This window comes from Phytophthora infestans, genomic scaffold (assembly GCF_000142945.1).
Source record: "Phytophthora infestans T30-4 supercont1.51 genomic scaffold, whole genome shotgun sequence".
In the NCBI taxonomy this organism is placed as follows: Eukaryota; Oomycota; class Peronosporomycetes; order Peronosporales; family Peronosporaceae; genus Phytophthora; species Phytophthora infestans.
In genome coordinates, this window is record NW_003303708.1 from 509,649 (window position 1) to 525,271 (window position 15,623).

Genomic DNA, 15,623 nt, shown 5'->3' on the forward strand with positions numbered 1-15,623 from the left:
CGGGATAATACTACTTAAGTATCTACCAGTGCTGATGAAGGAATAACCCTGACAAAAACCTTTAACAAAAAACAAAATCAAGGAAAGCTCCGATTCCTACAGAGCTATAGGTATACAGGAACGAAGCGCTATACAAATGCTGGCTTCTTCCCACACGGTCGCAGGATATTCTAAGGCGCCCGCCGAAAAATCTAGGAAGCGCACTATTAAAGGTCCATGGCTACTCGAAATTCTTGCGAAACCCAACACTACACGATTATGTTTCCATGTGTCAGCGTACGATTTGTTGGTCTAGTTCGCTTTAGAATGGGCAATTGTCGCCTCATTTAGGGTGATCTCTACTTTAAGCCACCGACTAGCAAAGCTGAGGCGTAATATGGCTTCGTGATATATTACAATACATCTCGGCTGTAATTCTTTGAGCGAGGCATACCGTATTCTCTTGGCCCAGCTCACGACATTGCAATTATATGAGGGTCTACAGGCTGTTGTACAACGAGACCTTTGGATCATTTGTTGGGTACATCAAAAAGCCCTATTTCTAAATTTGGGTACGCTCCATAGTTTTTCCTTGTGCTTCAATTCTCCGAGTCGGGAGAAAACACTTATTGTTTGGAGACGTAAGCGAATCTGTTCAATTATAATAAAGCTTGTGTCGGAGCGACAAGCAGCATTCTCAACACCGCATGATAAAAGTATAGCCTCCAATTCCCTTTTACCAGCCGGAGTTCTCGAATGGCAGGAAATATCAAGCTTCAACCACCTAACTACATGTATTAAAGATTTCAAGTCGATGAGATTTGACATCCGAACGGAAATAATTGTAGAAAATTTTGTTCCGTACACCAACTTCTTGAAAGGACGCGCATTTGCAGATCTGCAGTCACAGTCATGCCTCGCATCACGGTTGAGCTGCTACGCAAGCGCGCGGAGCACAATGAAGGCACGATCTCCACACTCGAGGAGATTTCCTTGCACCAAGAAGAACTGGAGAAGATGGAGGTAATCGGCACCATGTGTCGCAAGCTGCGTATCCTTTACCTCCAAAATAACATCATCGAAAAGATCGAGGACTTGACGCACCTGAAGGAGCTACGATACCTCAATTTGGCTCTGAATAACATATTTGAGATCGAAGGTCTGCAGAGCTGCGAATTCCTTAACAAACTGGACCTCACCGTCAACTTCGTGGACTTTGACACGCTGGAAAGGAGTATCGACCACCTCAAACCTCTGCAGCATCTCCGAGAACTCTACATGCTCGGGAATCCGTGTCAATCTGACTGGGAGACCGGATTCCGAGAATACATAATCGCTTCACTACCTCAACTGGGGATTCTAGACGGTAAAGAGATCCATCGTAGTGACCGGATCAAGGCTCTGCAAGTCTTTCAAGAGAGACAAAAGTACGTGCGTAGAGAAGCCATTAAGGTACTTGCCAAAAAGGCGCAACAAAAAGAAAAAGATGAAGCGGTGATTGAAGTGGTCGGTGGCGAAGCGACCGACATTTCAGAGAAGAAGGCGGTATTGTCGTCGACGGAGAAGGTGCCATATACACCGCACACTCGTCGTGAAATGTATCTCGAGATGGCGGAGCAGAAGGAAGAAGAAGAAGCTCGTAGACGTGAGAACCAGCCAAGGGAGAGAAACACAGAAGCTGAACACAAGGAGTCACTACGGAAGGCTCGGGAGCTGGAAGAGAGGGCAGACGGGTCCGTTCGACAGTGCAACGAAGGCAAGTGGGACTTCCGACTTACAGATGAGATCCTCGACATCATACTGGAAGTGGATCTACCTCGGTTCATGGACACGTCGATGGTGGACGTGGATGTTCATCCTTCGTATGTCTCCATTGTGGCGAAAAATAAAGTTCTCCGACTTAAATTCCCGGAGCTTGTACACTCAGATGCAGGTAAAGCGGAACGATCCAAGACCACGGGAACTCTGCGCTTGACGCTTCCGAAAGCGCATGTCACTCCTACACAACAACTACGTGCCAAGCTGCACCGTGAAGAGCAGGAGAAAAAGAGAAAGGACAAGAAAAAAACACCTTCGACCATGAAGAACACATCGAGGCACACCAAGATTTCTGACGAGGTACAGCAATTTTTTTCATTGTTTTTATTTCAAGGACTTACACTTTGTCTTTTGACCGGTGTAGCTTCTGGAAGCTGCGAATAAAACCTCAGCGGATCAACGTCGTGCGGTCAGCATTCGCGGGCTAGTGAAGAAAGAGAACGACGATGGCAACAGTAAACGTGTGCAGATGACTCCACTAGTGACGAAAACGACTGCGACCCACAGTATTGGACCCGAAGTAGAGCTTGAAGAGGAGCACGAAGACGCCCCACCGCTAGTTTTCTAGTGCAACAAAGTGTACATTGTATGCTTCTATTAAATATTAATAGAACGGTCAACTGCCAGTACAAAACTCGTTAGGAACCGCACCACTTCACTGACGTTGACCGACGATAACAATCGAAATCTGCATCTTGAATAGCTATCCTATGAGCCTCCGCCGCTCTCTCTAGTATCAACAGCGCACCAAATGACAGAACCTACCGGATGGGTGAATAAAATGACTTTCATCCGAGCTGATACCTACGATCAAATAAACTACAGTAGTTATTAAATACACCCAAATATTGGCGTAGAAGCGTAGTACAGTTGCAAGAAGTGCTAGAAGATCACGATGAGGAGCACAAACTTGGAGGGTACATACATTTATCTGTCGATTTCATTGCTGTTACTGGGGCATTCGATCTGGTCATGCTACAGTGGTTGTTCAGATCGATGGAAACCCCGACTAATATGATGCTCACGAGTCAACCATCAGCGTCGCGGGTTGGATTTTTCTTTGCCTAATACGTAAAAAGAAAAACAAATGTATGCTTTGTGTTTTCTTGGGGCACCAAATACATAGTAAGTTGGTTTCAGACAGTTAATGTATTTTTTTCTCCTAAACTACCGAAGGAAGGCAGGCGAGCCTGCGATGCAAAAGATACTCTTGCGTTTACTGCTTGGAAGCATTGCCGAAGGAAGGAGGGAAAGTTTTCATGAGCACGTATAATTATCAGGAATTTATCAGCGCTACCCACTGTCCCTATATCGCATTTACTCTCATTTTCGCTAAGTGTACATGTAATACGTATCAAATGTGCCACTGACGGCGGTAAGGATGGCACGAAGCGTCTCGGACAAGAAGCTCCCGCTGTCCTGATCCTGCTTGGGCATTGCACAGATGGCTACGAACCAAGCAAAACCTGGCTGGCCGCTCTCTGTCAACCCCGTCCACAATTGTCCAACCGTTTTTCCACGTCTCTCCCCAACGTCACTCGACGACGCGGCAGTTGGAATTTCGAGCCGCCTCGCACGCATCGGGTCCGTAAACCATGGCCGATCCGGAGCGTTCCAACCGAGACCTTCGTCTAAACCTGCTGTCCCCCGTGACCCCCTCTGGAGACTACGCACTCGCCTCAGGCATCACGTCGCTGTCGGTGCACCATCCCATGGACTTGGGCTGGGTGAGTGAGATGAACTTCATTCGCGCCGACACGCCCAGTCAATTACGCCAGCGCTTCATCCAGATCCAAGTTACCGATCGGCGCTTTAAAGAACCTTCGTGGATGCACCCGAATATCGGCGGCGAGGCGCAGTTCGTGCAGGGCCACAAGGACGAGATCGACGCTATGCGCGAGGAACTGGAAGTCAATGCAACGAAAGACAAACTGGGGGAATGGACATCCACGTCCATCAGTGGCAATGCAATCCTCTCCAGTGTGTTATTCTCAGCAGGCCAAACGATCGCAAAGGCCGGCAAGTTGGCACCAGTGACGCAACTATTCGTAATTACAGTCGTCTACTGTCTACGTTGGGTATTCGAGGAGGTTATGAGCGCTGTACCGTTGAACGGAGGGTTCTATACAGCGATGCTCAACTCCGCCCCTAAGAAGGTCGCTGCGATTTGTGCAGTGTTCAGTATGCTCTCGTACTTGTCCACAGCTGTGGTGAATGGAGTGTCCGCGATGAATTACGTCAACGAGTCGCTCGTGGAGATCCCCGTAATGGGCTGCACTATCCTCTTACTCGTCGTGTTCGCACTACTGTGTCTTATGGGCATCGCCGAGAGTGCGTTTGTGGCACTTATTTTGTTTGTTTTCCACACATTTACACTCACTCTACTGGGAATTTTCAGTTTGGTCTATGTGGCACAACATCCTTCCATTTTTGTGGACAACATGGGTACATCTCTCCCTCACGTGACGATGTTTGGTGGAGCTGCAGAGGCCAGTAATATCGTCTCCGCTTTGTTTCTCGGCTACGGTACAGCGATGCTTGGCGTCACAGGCTTCGAGAGCTCGTCGCAGTACGTGGAAGAACAAGCCGCGGGTATGTTCCCCAAAACATTGCGCAATATGTGGGCTCTTTCCAGTACATTCAACGTGGTATACTCGCTACTAGCTTTGGCAGTCGTGCCACTCGACACGATTATCTCGAACCAGTCGACATTACTGTCGCTAATGGGTCGACTCAGTGGCGGTCGTTGGCTGGAAATTCTCGTGGCAATTGACGCATTTGGTGTGCTTGCAGGTGCTGTTTTGACAGCATATGTAGGAATCAACGGATTATTCCAGCGTCTGGCAATTGACCGTGTGCTCCCCAGCTTCTTACTGAAAGTTAACTCCTGTCGTGGCACAAACCACTACATTATCCTGGTCTTCTGCATTGTGTGCTCCAGTCTCGTGTTCATTTTGAACGCCGAAGTGACGGTACTCTCGGGTGTCTTTGCACTTGCATTCCTCTCTGTACTGCTATCGTTCACCATCGCGTGTGTCCTACTGAAAATCTGTCGAGAGGAGATCCCACGCAAGACAACGACGTCATGGACCAACACGTGCTTCTGCCTGGTAATGATCTCGCTGGGTATTCTGTCGAACGCCTTCTCGGATGTCAAGGCGCTGTCGTACTTCTTTATCTACTTTTTGGCCTTCTTCGTGGTGGTTTTCTTGATGTTGACTCGCGTCAGTCTACTCAAAGGACTTCTCTATATTTCACGCAAGCTGTTGCTCCATTTCGGTAGCAAACAAGGAGATTCCACACCTTTACAACAACTTTCGGCGGGTGGCCAGACGTTTGTGGGCAGTGTGAAAGTTGCCAAGACCATCGAGACGGTCAAGAACACGCCTGTGGTGTTCTTCTGTAAGGCTGCTAACTTGCCAAAGATCAACGAGGCTGTGCGGTACGTGATACAGAATGAGCACACGTATTGCCTCCGACTAGTCCACGTGTGCGAGCCTGACGCACCTGTTCCACGGGAATTCGAAGATGTCGTCAACTTGTTCGACCACATTTATCCGTCCATGAAGATCGATTTTGTCGCTGTGACTGGAGCGTTCGACCCGGCGATGGTGCAGTGGCTGTCCAAGTCCATGGATGTCCCGACCAACTTGATGTTCATGCGTCAACCGGCGAATGAGAACATCCATCGCGTGTCGGCGCTAGGCGTGCGCGTAATCACGGATTAATGTAGGCAGGGAGTCACAGAAACAAAGTGAAATTTAAAATTCGAATAAAAAAACGAGGTTGTGGACAAGTTTTCGTTTTGACTGGCAACTTGCCAGTGGCAGCTCGTGCGTGACGAGTTCCATCGATGCAGGGACTGCAACTTGCAGTTTTGAGGAGGTCGGCAAACATGATGAGGTCCAAGTCAGGGACACAGTTCTGCTTGCATATTTCTTGGCCTCTCACGTGTGATAGAAAGCCAGGCAATCATGGGATCTGATCATGGCGGCTGGCAGCCCTGATAACCAGTCGGTCTATTGCTCATTTCTCCACTTCAGACTGAGAACACACGGCAAACTGCAGCTATCTGCCGTCATGCTAGTGACCGCAGTAGCATCCATTATTCTGGTATTCGCTGCTCAGAGCGACGCTCGCAGTCTTGTGGATGGGAACACAGCGCGCTGGCCCTCATTAAGCTTCCACTTTTCCATCAAGCGCAGCTCCACGAGAATCCACGAACACTCGGACTTCTCCGTATTGGCAAACCCAGTTGTATCGGCTACTGGCGATGCTGTCGACAGTGTTTTATACGATACCTTCGCCTCGCTCACTGAGGATTCGACGCAGTACAACTACACGGTCATAGACGGCAGCGCTTACATTTCTCACAGTCCTTTGGACAGCGATACAAACGCCGTGGTAGATTGTGACGATTCAGATGTGGTGTCGTCCATTAACTCCATCATAAGTGCACTCAACAATGCCACCCCCGTGTCAAGAATATCTTCAAGCAGCGGTGTAATTGACTGTCCAAGTGGAAACACGTTCAGGGTTTCGGTCAATGGAATCGACCTGGGCTTGTGCTATTCGGAGTCTTCAGGCTTCAAGCTGTACGGTGACGACATGGAAATCGCCGTGGAATTTCTGAAAACTCATGAGCAAATCAACAAACCGAAATTTGATGAAAAAGAGTGCGCGAAAGTGGCATTGCCAGTTTTAGTAACTTCAGTCGGGAAGTTTTTGCTCACTGGGGGAACAATTCCTCATGACGCCAGGAGATTAAAAGCTATGCTGTTCAATCTCGACCTCTCCCTTAAAGACGAACCATGCACGTGCAAGTCGACGCCGCGCCCGTGCATTTTTATTCATGGCTTGGGAATCAAGACCGAAGAGCCCGAGAATCTGGACGTGTTCCCTACTAAATACTGGGGCAACCTTACAGACCACGCGCCATGCTGCTCATCAATGAAGTATGCTATGCTAGACACGGTGAATAACTCGTGGACGGACGGTGAGCAGCAGCAGAAAGTCTGTGATCGAGCGCTTGCGGTGAACCAGCAGCCCAGTCAAGACAGTGCCATCACAGACACTATTATCATCACGCACTCCATGGGCAACCTTATGCTCGCTGGCGCCATCGCTACGGGCAAATGCAGCCTGGCTGCGTCTTCAACATGGGTGGGTTTATCAGGTCCAATGCGTGGAAGTATGGCCTCCAACTATTTCCAAGACTCCTGTAAGAACGAAACCAACTTTCTTGTCGAAAATTTAGTAGCAAAGACTGGGTACTGTCCCGCTGTTGACGGAATTGATTCCCTCGCGTACGAAGGCGACAGCTACAGCAATCCGGAACAGGATGCAGCGTACGTGGAGGCGCAGAAGGCGTACCGAAGCAATGTGAAGGCCGTCATGTGCAGTAACGGGTTCTCCGGACTGCGATCCGACCGGCAATGGTGGTATTGGATGTTAGGAACTGTCGTTTCGCACCACTCTTTCAAGAACGACGGTTTGGTGGAATTCGACAGTTGCGCGGGTGGATTCCCTACGTCGGATTTCGGGAATTCCTACGAGGACAAATTCTACGTGACAAAACTAAACCACGCAGATACCGCGTTTAGAAATGGCGATGGGCTCCTCAGTAAGGCCAAAATGCCTGTGAAGTGGTTCGAGTGTCTGCTCTAAAATGATACAAATACCGGTAAGCGACATAATAGACTTGCAGTTTGCAAAGATCGAAAAACGGAAAACTTGCTTGATGAATTGACATGTGAAAATGAAAATGTTGTGTCACTTTTGCTGAGTGTGACTAAAACAATTATGCAAACATTTTATTTAACTCGTCGTAAGTCAAGATAAGTGATTCGATCAGTTCGCTTGAACTTTGTATGCTCTGCCTTCGAGATGGTGCATCCTTCCCGGCCGCCAGTCACTGCACAATTCTCCACCGAGATCACGAACACAACAAGTTTGCAAATTTAACGACATGTCAACGTTGGTTGTGGTGTTCATGGCGGCCTTGGTTGCGGCAGTTCACGTGACTGCTGCACCACATCGAAGCCTTGAGAATGGAACGACGTATTGGCCCTCTCTTCGTTTCCAGTTCACAGTCAAGCGCAGCTCCATGAAGGTCCACGGGCAATCAGATTTTACCATGTTCGCCAACCCTGTTACGTCTCGTGATGAACCTACCCTTGTGCTGTACGATACTGTTGCGACCTTAACACAAGACGCCACAGTCTTCAACTACACTACCGTGAACGGCGTCTCTTACTTTTCGCAAAGTAGTATTGGCAGCAACAGCGCAACTTCCGTACAATGCTATGAATCCGACATCTTACCGTCGCTAAACTCCATTATTATTGGACTAAGCGAGGCTTCGCCCGTGTCCAGTATATTGAAAAGAAATGGCGATCCCATCGATTGTTTCAGCGAGGAGCGATTCAAAGTTTCGGTGAACGATATCCCTTTCGGTCTTTGCTATAAAGGCTCTTCCGGTTCTTCATTGTACGGCGATGATATGGATATCAACGTGGAGTATTCACATAACATCAAAGAGATTCTAATTCCAGCTCCAGACGACAATTCTGCCAAGTGCCCTGCGATGGCAACGTCATACTCAGTGACTTCAATAGGAAAGTCACTATTGACAGGTCAACCTATTCCAACTGAGAATGCTAGAATGCTAAAGCCTGCTTTGGGTTTCTCCTTGGACGCCTCAACGTGCTCGTGTAAGTCGACGCCACGTCCGTGTATTTTTATTCACGGTCAAGGTATCAAAAAGGAGATGGCAGAAAACCAGGACGTGTTCCCTATGACGTATTGGGGGAACATGACAGACCACGCGCCGTGCTGTACGTCGCTGAAGTTTGCAGTGCTCAACACCGTGAGCAACTCGTGGACTGACGACAAGCAACAGCAGAAGGTGTGCGATCGCGCTCTTGCCGTTAGCGCAACGAGCAGCAGCTCAAAAATTTCCGACACCATCATTATTACGCACTCAATGGGAGCTCTGATGCTCGGTGGCGCAATCGCTTCGGGAAAGTGTAGCCTCTCCCCAAGCACAACATGGATCAGTACGGGAGCTCCAATGAGAGGGAGCATGGGCTCGGACTATCTTCAAGGTTCGTGTGACGGCGTAACCAACCGGGTCATGGAGAAGCTGGCCAATGTAACAGGACGATGTCCCGTAAGTGCTGCCGTCCGGTCCCTCGCGTACGAACACGGCGATTACGCTTCGGTAAAGCTGAATAGAGCGTACAAGGAAGCACAGGAGGTTTACCGGACTCATGTGAAAGCGGCAATGTGCAGCTATAAGCACAGCGGATTGATCTCTAGCTATCAGTGGCAATTTTGGCTTCTTGGCAAGGTGGTTCCTCACAATTCTCCTCAAAACGATGGCATGGTGGAGCTCCACAGCTGCGCTGGAGGCTTCCCGGAATCGAGGTTTGACACAAATTACCGAGAACCATTTTACGTGACGAAACTCAACCATTTCGACGTGGCATTTCAGAGTGGCGATGCACTTTTGGATGAAGCGAAAATGCCGATGAAGTGGTTCGAGTGTCTTCTGTAGAAATAAAAAAAATAGAAATGCACTGAGGTAGCAAAACCTACTTCAAGTAACCGGTTGGTTAACTCACCCATTTGCAATTGATATCCGGTGAGTTACAGTTTTTATTCTGCTTTAGGATCAGATTACACTTGTACATGTACATGGTAGTTGTTCAAGGCATTCAAGTTGAATGTCAAGTTCTCCTTGTCGAGTCGAGCACCCATGTCATATTCGACTGACTTTCGGATCTCTTGTAGACCACAAGTTGTGGTAGTGATCCGATCGACCTTCGCAGCAACTTGTGATCGATGTCACCGTTCGCTGAGTTGGTCAGCAACATGAGCGATCACTGTCTGTTAAAGTGAGTTTGAAAGCTTGACTTCTCGTCTTTCGAGTCGAGTCTTCAACATTGTCGAGTCGACTTGATGTCATTGGCAAAGCCCCAAGATAAACACATGATCTCCTTCGAACCGGATAGTCAACGTCTAAAAATTCGTATGCATGAGTCCGGTTCAACACCTTTGCTCGACACAGCATCCGTGACGTCGAATTTTGACACCCTTCGACGAGCACCACCGCAACGGCGGACGTGATCCCCTCAGTGACCGTTTTGCTCTCTGAACCAAAGATTTCACGATGTCAACGCTACGTCGAAGCGCCATCTTCGCCACTGTATTAGCTGGTATTTTGGCTTTCGCAACTGCACAGAACAGCGTCGTTCAACACGACTCAAGTACCGATTGGCCGTCCCTGAGCATCCAGTTCTCGATCAAGCGTGCCGCAACGGAAGTCCACGGGCAATCCGAGTTTTCAGTCCTCGCTGACCCGATTGTATCAAGCAACCAAGCTAGCGTGCTCTACAACTCGCTCACGTTGTTCGAAGAAGATGGAATGCTCTTCAACTACTCTCTCGTTAATGGAGTGGCCTACGTTTCTCACAGCCTCCTGGATGACAGCGAGAGTCCGGAGGTGCAGTGTATGGACACGAATATGCTCCCGCCAGTCAACGCCATCGTGGCTGGACTGAATGACGCGGAGGCCGTTTCAACCATTCTTGCAGGTAAAGGCGAGGACATCACGTGTTCAAGCGGAAATTCCTTTAAAATGTCGGTAAACGGCATCGAATTCGGTCTTTGTTTCTCAGGTCCTTCAGGTTTCTCGATGCATGGCAGCGATATGGACATCAAGGTCGAGTACGTGGAGAATGACACGCCTATTGTAGCGCCAACAATGGATAAAAGCGCTAGAGCTCATTGCGAAAAGGTGGCGTCGCCCACTTCTGTCACTTCCCTCGGGAAATATTTTCTAACTGGAGAGGAGATTCCCGCCGATACAAGAAAATTGAAGCCGGCGTTCGAATTTTTCGAGACAGACGGCTCCTGTTCGTGCAAGTCGAAGCCACGTCCGTGCGTGTTTATCCACGGTTTGGGTGTTCTTGAGGAGGAGGAGGAGAACCTCGATACCTACAACTACTGGGGCAACCTGACAGGCCACACGCCGTGCTGCTCAAGCACCAAATATGCCGTCCTTAACACGGTGAATAACTCCTGGACCGATTTTATTCAGCAGCAGAAAGTGTGCGATCACATTCTCGCAGTGAGTGAGACGAGCAATGGCACTAAGGTTTCGGATACAATTATCGTCTCGCACTCCATGGGCGGACTTATGGTCGCAGGGGCGATTGCAAACGGACTCTGCAGTCTCGATAAAAGCACCGCGTGGGTCAGCACAGGATCACCTATCACGGGTAGTATGGCGTCGGATTACTTCGAGGAATCCTGCAAGGACCAGACTAATGCTTTCATGGAGCGATTTGTTGAATCGACGGGCTTTTGTCCTGCAGACGACGGTATCAAGTCTCTGGCATATATACACGAGCGCTATAGTAATCCTGTCCTGAACGTGGCCTACGAGGCGGCTCAAAAGGCATATCGAGAGAATGTGTACGCTCTGATGTGCAGCGACAGCTATGCCGGAATTCTTTCGTCATATCAGGTTGGCTTCTGGATTATGGGCAGCGTGATCTCACATAAATCTCGTAAAAACGACGGTATGGTTGAATTCCACAGCTGTGCCGGCGGGTTTCCCCCGTCCAAGTTTGGTAGCGACTATCAGGATCGCTTTTACGTGTCGAAACTCAACCACTACGATGTGGCATTCAAAGGAGGTGATGCTCTTTTGGATAAAGCGAAGATGCCAGTCAAGTGGTTTGAGTGCCTACTGTAGGGAAGCATGTTAAGCGTAATAGGTTAGAGCTGAAACATGCTATCGCTTCAACGACAAATAGACAATGAGCAGTATTTATTTACAATACTATTTTAAGAGCACTTTGAAAAGTGCTCCTACTTTTAGTTAGACTTAGAATAGGACGAAGTACTGTTCTTCGAAGTTTTAATAGATAAAGAGCAACAAGCGTAAATAAACAGTTTTACATGAGTTTTCACTTTTTCGACGCGTATTGCAATTTCAATACCGACTTCCATGCATGTACAGCGGTACAGTACCGCCAGCGCAATAACACGATTTCGGACGAAATCAAGTGTGTACATGTATTCGGATAATGTTGACGTGATAAAGTACATGTACTCAAGTTGAGTCTTAACGGATACTATTCATGCACTGCTTGACTACCACAAACGACGTTGCTACTAAAACGAGATTTATTTACTTTAAGTACTTCAAAGTAATTGTGTTCGGCAGCGTCATTTTGCTCACTGCACCCTGTCTTGGCTGATGTTGAGAACCAGGCTTAAAAAGCCTAAAAACATCAGTAGACATGTTGCGTAAGTAGACACTGTTTACTGAAGTGTACATTTGTCCCGTACCCGGGAATACAGGGGTCGTTCCAGCAGCGTGCACCAGATGCGAAGAAGGTAAAGTCTGTGTTAAAGCACAGGGTCCTACTGTATCAAGTGGGAGCTGTTCAAGCGTCGACTGCGAGGTACGGCTGGTGCAGAGGGAATTGTGAAGACCTTGAGGAGGGAGTTTGCACTTGCGACGCCAGCTTCAAGGACGGATGACACGAACTATATACTGTCTTGAGTATCGAGTCAACCGGGTGTCACGTTGGGTTGGAAGTCATGCCCAGGAGTACAGGTGAGCGTAGGAGATTGTGTCATCCTCATGAGCGCGATCGACCCTTTCCCCGTTTTAGCCCGGCGCATTAGTTTCTCAGTCGTATATTTCCCACCTACTACAAAGAACAATGAGCCAAGTTTACTTTTCACTGATTACCGCTCGTTACCGTTCTACAACTACAACCCGCTCCTCGCTCGCCCCACGCAAGGCCCCGCTCTACAAACAGCCGCGGACTGCCCGACCCTGACCAGTAGCGCGGTCGGAGGCGCCGCGCGAAGGGGAGGTGTGCGACATTTGGTGGAGAAGCAGGGTAGTCTGCTTGCTGGAGAAGGCGCTGTCTGGTGAGAGTTGGAGGAGCTACGAGCACTAAGATGGAAGACCCGAGGTGGACCCAGCACTGTTGGGGCTGGGGGCCCGAGAAGTCTCAGCCGTCAAACGGCTGGTGGAACAGTCCTGGATGCGTGTTTTCAAGTCGACAACACGGGGACGGTGCCATCCCGTCGTACCGTGGTTGTTCTATCGTCGATGTGGTCACGATGCCTGATGGCAGCGTCCATGTAATCCCCCCACACTATTTGTATTCGTCGTTTGCTGTATGCGGTGGAAGTGTCTTACGCAGAGGCTATATACTATTACCGAACGGCCAAGTACTTCAACCAGCAGTCGGACTGCTGAAACAACTAACGCAACACACTCAGGAAGTGTTCCCATCCCAGCCAATTTGGACACAGACACCACCCAGCCAATTTACAGCGCGGAGTGCTTACAATTTGGCAGAGCGGTATGGAGCGCGTCCCGGGGTGAGAGGAACGTTCCAGGAGGTGTGTGAATCGATTATAAATGGAGCGCGTGTGACTGAAGAAGTGAAACAAGAACAGTCATCGATCAGAGAACGCTCTGAGTCCGTATGGTACAGTGCGTCAATGGTTCCAGGTGCGCGTGAGGACTGGAGTGTGGAACGAGAATATGGGGTAGAAGAAGTAACCGGAAGGGTGCAACAAGAACAGTTATTTCTTCGCAAGGAGATCAAACCTGCCAGATACGATGCGACAGTGTTCCAGAACACTCCTGGAACCTTACGTGTCTCGCGAGACTGTGAAGAAGCACTAAGTGGAGATAGCTATGAAGAATTGGCTGAAGTGACTACTGTTAGGAGAACGGTACTGGTAGAGCAAGAACCAGAGAAACCTGCTATGAAGAACGATGGCGAAGTTCGAGAACCCGCAACCAAAGGCACTAACACGCGAGCGATAGATTCCGCGGTGGGTGGTGAACACGGCTCGTCCGTCTGCATATTTCAAAATGGGTTTAAAAAGCGTTCCGTCGCCGAGGAAGAGATCGTCGAAGAGAACAAAAGGACGGTAGGCTCTGAAGGTGATATCATGGTTCAGCATCAGTGAGTTAGCTCGGTCTTCGAAGTCAACACTCCTAGCGAAGAAGAGGACCACCGGGGTCGCATTTCGAGTCGCAACTGTCTGACTGTGGTCAAGGAAGCCAAAGCGAAGGTACTAGGCACCGAGAACGCTACATCTGCGACGGTAGGAGAACGGAGCACTTACGGAGAAGTCGACGCGGACGGTCCCGTCGACGAAGTACTTAAGGCGAACACTCTTAACCGTGACCTAGTGAGCACTACCAGCATGATGCAAGGAGAACGGATCACTTACGAAGAAGTCGACGCGGACGGTCCCGTCGACGAAGTGCTTAAGGCGAACACTCTTAACCGTGACGTAGTGAACACTACCAGCGTGATGCAAGGAGAACGGAGCACTTACGGAGAAGTCGACGCGGGTGGTCCCGTCGATATGGGTTGGAAGGAGAACAGTTACAATAAGAAGACCAGGGTCGAAGACGACATGGATATGGTGAAGATGATAAGAATTATTCCGTCGAAACCCCAAGTTGGCAATGAAGGAGGATCTGAGTACCCTTCTTAAGGGAATGGTTACAAAGGTAGCCAAGGAGAGCAGGGTGTGTGACAAGGAGCTTTGCTCAGAACGCTTTAAGCGACCACTAGCCGAGCTGGATGAAAGTTCCGACGATCGAGACGTTAGGGGTGGAGTCGTGAACCATGCTGTTGTCTGGGTAGCAAGTGTACTCAACAAGGAAGTGTTTGCGTGGTACCAGAAGGCGACGCGTCTCAAGATAGCACGTGATACGGGCGCGATGGTACTGGCGTTTGCTGCCGCCGTGACCACAACGATAAGTCTGCTCCTAACCGTGCTGCTTTTGGTTCGGTTCCCCGGACTTTACCTCATCGCCTCCGGTGCACCGTTCGCCGAGGACGGCAAACTTCAAGTGGGGGAGAATGTCCCGTACCCGGGAGTACAGGGGTCGTTCCAGCAGCGTGCACCAGATGCGAAGAAGGTAAAGTCTGTGTTAAAGCACACAGGGTCCTACTGTATCAAGTGGGAGCTGTTCAAGCGTCGACTGCGAGGTACGGTTGGTGCAGAGGGAATTGTGAAGACCTTGAGGAGGGAGTTTGCACTTGCGACGCCAGCTTCAAGGACGGATGACACGAACTATATACTGTCTTGAGTATCGAGTCAACCGGGTGTCACGTTGGGTTGGAAGTCATGCCCAGGAGTACAGGTGAGCGTAGGAGATTGTGTCATCCTCATGAGCGCGATCGACCCTTTCCCCGTTTTAGCCCGGCGCATTAGTTTCTCAGTCGTATATTTCCCACCTACTACAAAGAACAAGGAGCCAAGTTTACTTTTCACTGATTACCGCTCGTTACCGTTCTACAACTACAACCCGCTCCTCGCTCGCCCCACGCAAGGCCCCGCTCTACAAACAGCCGCGGACTGCCCGACCCTGACCAGTAGCGCGGCCGGAGGCGCCGCGCGAAGGGGAGGTGTGCGACACATTGTACAGCAACTTGTGGGAAACTTAGATGGTAGGTGGGGTAGCCACACAAACTTGGTGACCAAGTGACTTGGACAACGGATCAAAGCCGAAGATAGCGTTGCTTACAGGAACCACCCTTTTACAGTACACTGGGTAAAACTGGAAAATATTCATTAAGCGAGCGACAATCCACTCAAATATGTTCTACTTAAGTAGGTACGATCGGGACCATAGCATGATCGGCTCACTACGGTAGCTAGCGGCAATATCGAGATCTTCACACATCCGTTTACCAGTAGTTTTCCTAACATTATAATATGTGATCTTTATTTTTAATTTGAAAATGGAATTTCTAACTATC

The 15,623-nt window shown here is 49.3% G+C and overlaps 5 protein-coding genes across 5 annotated transcripts; all 5 read left to right on the top strand.

The window, feature by feature from the left end:
* Positions 1-891: 891 nt before the first annotated feature.
* Positions 892-2,365, top strand: PITG_16674 (uncharacterized protein; the record flags this gene model as incomplete). Its single annotated transcript, XM_002896857.1, has 2 exons — positions 892-2,097; positions 2,162-2,365. 2 exons carry the CDS (start codon positions 892-894, stop codon positions 2,363-2,365), a joined length of 1,410 nt encoding a protein of 469 aa, XP_002896903.1.
* Positions 2,366-3,533: 1,168 nt separating this feature from the next.
* Positions 3,534-5,525, top strand: PITG_16675 (Amino Acid-Polyamine-Organocation (APC) Family; the record flags this gene model as incomplete). The annotated part of the gene is made up of 1 exon (XM_002896858.1): positions 3,534-5,525. The coding sequence occupies one exon, from the start codon at positions 3,534-3,536 to the stop codon at positions 5,523-5,525; it is 1,992 nt and encodes a 663-aa protein (XP_002896904.1).
* A 259-nt stretch (positions 5,526-5,784) lies between these two features.
* Positions 5,785-7,464, top strand: PITG_16676 (uncharacterized protein; the record flags this gene model as incomplete). The annotated part of the gene is made up of 1 exon (XM_002896859.1): positions 5,785-7,464. The coding sequence occupies one exon, from the start codon at positions 5,785-5,787 to the stop codon at positions 7,462-7,464; it is 1,680 nt and encodes a 559-aa protein (XP_002896905.1).
* Positions 7,465-8,782: 1,318 nt separating this feature from the next.
* PITG_16677 (uncharacterized protein) lies at positions 8,783-9,355 on the top strand (the record flags this gene model as incomplete). Its single annotated transcript, XM_002896860.1, has 1 exon — positions 8,783-9,355. One exon carries the CDS (start codon positions 8,783-8,785, stop codon positions 9,353-9,355), a length of 573 nt encoding a protein of 190 aa, XP_002896906.1.
* Positions 9,356-10,312: 957 nt separating this feature from the next.
* PITG_16678 (uncharacterized protein) lies at positions 10,313-11,560 on the top strand (the record flags this gene model as incomplete). The annotated part of the gene is made up of 1 exon (XM_002896861.1): positions 10,313-11,560. One exon carries the CDS (start codon positions 10,313-10,315, stop codon positions 11,558-11,560), a length of 1,248 nt encoding a protein of 415 aa, XP_002896907.1.
* Between the last annotated feature and the right edge of the window lie 4,063 nt (positions 11,561-15,623).